This window comes from Rhea americana, unplaced genomic scaffold (genome assembly GCF_003343005.1).
Source record: "Rhea americana isolate MKP2758 unplaced genomic scaffold, rheAme1 scaffold_582, whole genome shotgun sequence".
Classification (NCBI taxonomy): domain Eukaryota; kingdom Metazoa; phylum Chordata; class Aves; order Rheiformes; family Rheidae; genus Rhea; species Rhea americana.
In genome coordinates this window covers 42,379-46,060 of record NW_028186737.1, presented here as the reverse complement: position 1 = coordinate 46,060, position 3,682 = coordinate 42,379, and the positions used below count along the sequence as shown (strand labels likewise).

At 67.4% G+C, this 3,682-nt stretch overlaps 1 protein-coding gene across 1 annotated transcript; it reads left to right on the top strand.

Annotated features, from left to right (window-relative positions):
• Positions 1-43: 43 nt before the first annotated feature.
• On the top strand, positions 44-3,356 carry DHH (desert hedgehog signaling molecule). Its single transcript, XM_085319393.1, has 2 exons — positions 44-968; positions 1,789-3,356. Exons 1-2 carry the CDS (start codon positions 656-658, stop codon positions 2,454-2,456), a joined length of 981 nt encoding a protein of 326 aa, XP_085175519.1. The 5' UTR covers positions 44-655; the 3' UTR covers positions 2,457-3,356.
• The last annotated feature ends 326 nt before the right edge of the window (positions 3,357-3,682 follow it).

The window sequence follows — 3,682 nt, the reverse complement described above, 5'->3', positions numbered from 1 at the left end:
CCGGGGAGCTGGCCCGGCCCCCTGCGCCCCGCGGCAGCCCCGCGCGCGGTGGAGGGCGAGAGGGACCCAGGCGTCCTGGAGCTGCCCCCGACGCCCTGCCTTCCCCTCACCTCACCCCACAGCCCTCCTCTTTTCCCCTGCCCCTTCCCTCCCAGCCTTGCTAGCTTGGCTGTGGGAAGGGGCCCAGCAGCACCCATCCTGCTCTGTCCTATCCCAGTGCTGAGCACCCTCCGTGCTGAGGTACATGTGGATGCTCTCCGCGGCTCTGCCTCACGCGCCTCCCCTGAGAGCAGCCAGGTTAATTAATCACAGCCACAGCCGTGGGGAAGGAGATACCCGGGCACCGTCCCGTGCCCTTTCCGCCCGGCTGCCCCGGAGGGGAGCAGCACCTGCAAYGGGGACCCTGGGGCACGTTAATGTTTAATCAGCCCTGGGACGAGCTCTGCTTTGGGGCCTGGAGCAGACCCAGCACCCTCAGCCTTACACCTGGGGGCCCCTGGGCAGGGGGCACTGCCTGAGCCCCCCCTGCCAAGCCAGCAGCCACCTGGGACCAGCTCCTTGCAAGCCCCATGCAGGTCCCTGGTGGCCATCTGTCCTTCTACACCTGTAATATCTCCCTGGGAGAGGAGTCCCCGGCGGCGGGTGGTGGGGTCCCATGCCATGCTGGGGCTGGGCTGATGCCAATGCTACTCCCCGCTGCCCCCAGCGCTGCAAGGAGCGGGTGAACTCTCTGGCCATCGCCGTGATGAACATGTGGCCRGGGGTGAAGCTGCGGGTGACRGAGGGCTGGGACGAGGAYGGGCACCACCTCCCCGACTCCCTGCACTACGAGGGCCGGGCACTGGACATCACCACCTCAGATCGGGACCGGGACAAGTACGGCATGCTGGCGCGCCTGGCCGTGGAGGCCGGCTTCGACTGGGTCTACTACGAGTCCAAGGCGCACATCCACGTCTCGGTGAAAGCAGGTACAGCGCAGCGGGGCCAGCGGGGCCCCAGCGGTGCTGCGGGCTGGGGAAGGGACATCCCCCTCCCGCAGGGCTGGAGCACAGCCCTGCACCTCCGTGTGCCCGTGCGAGAGCCAGCTGCCAGCGGAGCCRGCAGCCCCAGGCAGGTTCCTCTGCCCCTGGGCCTCAGCTTCCCCGTTTCCTGGATCCACGTTGCAGCATCCTGTGCCTGCGCTAGCAGTGCAGCCCCTGCTTGGCTAAGCTCAGCTCTCCCCAAGCCCCTCAGGCCACCAGATTGGCAAAAAATCTTGTCCCCACCCCAAAATCCTGTGCAACCATAACCACCCTGGAGGCTCATCTCCCTTTCCAGCGCAGAGCAGAATAAGTCTTGTTAAATTCCGGCCACGCTGGACTGCCCGCGCCGCAGCCCCCATGCAGCTCCGTCCAGCGCAGGGCTGACAATAAACGGAAAGTGAAAGTGGCCCTAAATGCCAGCGTCCCGCGCGGCGCGGGGCCAGCGCGGAACAAAGGGCGTCAGTGCGGGCAGCACAAAGGGGCTCTGCAGCCCGCCGGCTGCCGGCCGCGGGGCGCAGGCAGGAGCCGGGGCGGCTGCAAAGGCGCGCTTTGTCTCGGGACGTTTCAAGGTCCGGTTCAAACGGCTCCGCTCAGGGCTGTTTCCCCTCCGTGGGCAGCTGCTGTCCCCTCCAGGTAGCAGCTGGTGGAAGGTGCTCTGGGCCCGGCCCGCGGGGACGTCCCCAGAGGCGCTGGGGGACAAGGACCTGCTGGGCTCTCCCGGCCTCCCGTGGGTGCTGGGCACCCATAGATTTCTCCCTCTGCCCAGATAACTCCTTGGCCATCCGAACGGGCGGCTGCTTCCCAGGCCACGCCACGGTGACGCTGCAGAGTGGCGAGCGCAGGGGCCTCTCCGACCTGCGCCGGGGTGACTGGGTGCTGGGTGCRGAGCCGGGCGGGCGCCTGGTGCCCACCGAAGTGCTGCTCTTCCTYGACCGCGACCTGGGCCAGCGCACGTCCTTCGTGGCCATCGAGACGGCCAGTCCGGCCCATCGGCTGCTGCTCACCCCGTCCCACCTGGTCTTTGTGGCCCACGGCACCGCCAACGGCACAGCCGCCTTCCTGCCCGTCTTTGCCAGCCGGGTGCGCCCGGGCGACGCGGTGCTGGCCCACGGGGCCGGCGGGCAGGGGCTGCGCCCCACGCGGGTGCTGCGGGTCTCACGGGAGGACGGCGTGGGTGTCTTTGCCCCACTCACCTCCCACGGGACCCTGCTGGTCAACGGGGTGCTGGCATCCTGCTACGCCGTRCTGGAGAGCCACCGCTGGGCGCACCGGGCCTTCGCCCCGCTGCGGCTCTTCCACGGGCTCCTCTCGCTGCTGCCGGCCCGTGCCGAGGCGGGCAATGGCACGGTGCCCGAGACGGGCATGCACTGGTACTCGCGCCTCCTCTACCGCCTGGCCTGGGGCGTGCTGGGCCACGAGGCCCTCCAGGCCTAGGGCCCCGGCCCCGACACCGCCGCACTGCAGATATTTAATGTACCGCACTGGAAGCAGGAGGCACCGAGCACACAGCGGGTCCCTGGCCCTGCCTCGGACCGGGGCGCTGGGGAGGAGGGACGGAGACGTCCCTGGTCCCCAAGGAGCTGGGGCAGCCTGCTCAGCCATGGTGTCACGCGAAGCATTGCCAAGAAGAGCGCTGCCCAGGGGTGGCTGGGGACAAGGTCTGTGGGGACAGGGTCTCGCGGGCAGCCCAGGGACTTGGGGCTCAGCCYGTGCCCGGATCCCAGGGGTTGCCCTACAGCACTGCCTGGGCGCCTGGCTGGAAAACCCAAGAATGGCTCTGTGCCCTAACCCCCTGCACTCCCCTGTATTTATTGCTTTATTAACTGCTGCGGTTGGGGATGGCTTAGCTGCCTGGTGAGCCGAAGCTGGGCACTGGGCGCTGGGGGACCCTGCCCTGGGATCAAACCCAGCCCAGGAATTGCTGAACCAGCCCAGTGACTGGGCTCCTGGTGACGTTTTGGCCACCCCCCAGCTCTGGGTCTGCACCCCATCACCCAGGGTGTCCCAGCTGAGTGCCGCAGGGCACCCGGGGCAGGCGGGGAGGGGACCCTACTCAGCCTTGCAGGCAGATGGGATGTCTGCAGCTGGCATGGGGCACCCTGCACTGGACCCAGCTCTAACCCGCGCTAACCGCTAACCTGTCCTGCTTGAGAGTTTTATTTTTCTATTTATAAATGGTAATATAAATGTCCTCYGTGCCAACCTCCCTGGACAGCAGGCCCAGCCCTGTCAAGGCAGGGGGCAAACATGCTTTTAACCATTTCTGTTTTTTTTAAAAAATAATACTATTTAATTGTTTTGGTAAATAAAGAGAATCTATGGCCTTTGCTGGAATGTGCATAGCAGTGGGAGGGTGGCCTAGCATGGGCACTTGGGCAGGGGCGTCTCAGAGGGGCAGGGGCTGGAGGAGGCCCAGGGGGCCAGGGTGGGGGTCCACAGGAGAAGACTGCAGTGGGGGGAGTCTCTGGGGGGCGAGGGAGGCCGGGACGGGGGTCCCCGGGGATCCGCGTGGGGGTCCCCGGGGCCGGGGCTGGGCGCCCCCTCCCACGTGGCCGGCGCAGGTGTGTGGCACCCACGTGGTCCCGGCCGTTCCCTCCGTTTTCATGAATGGAGCCCCGGCCGGCAGCGCGCGTGCGCCGTCCTCCCGCCCCGCCCCCGCC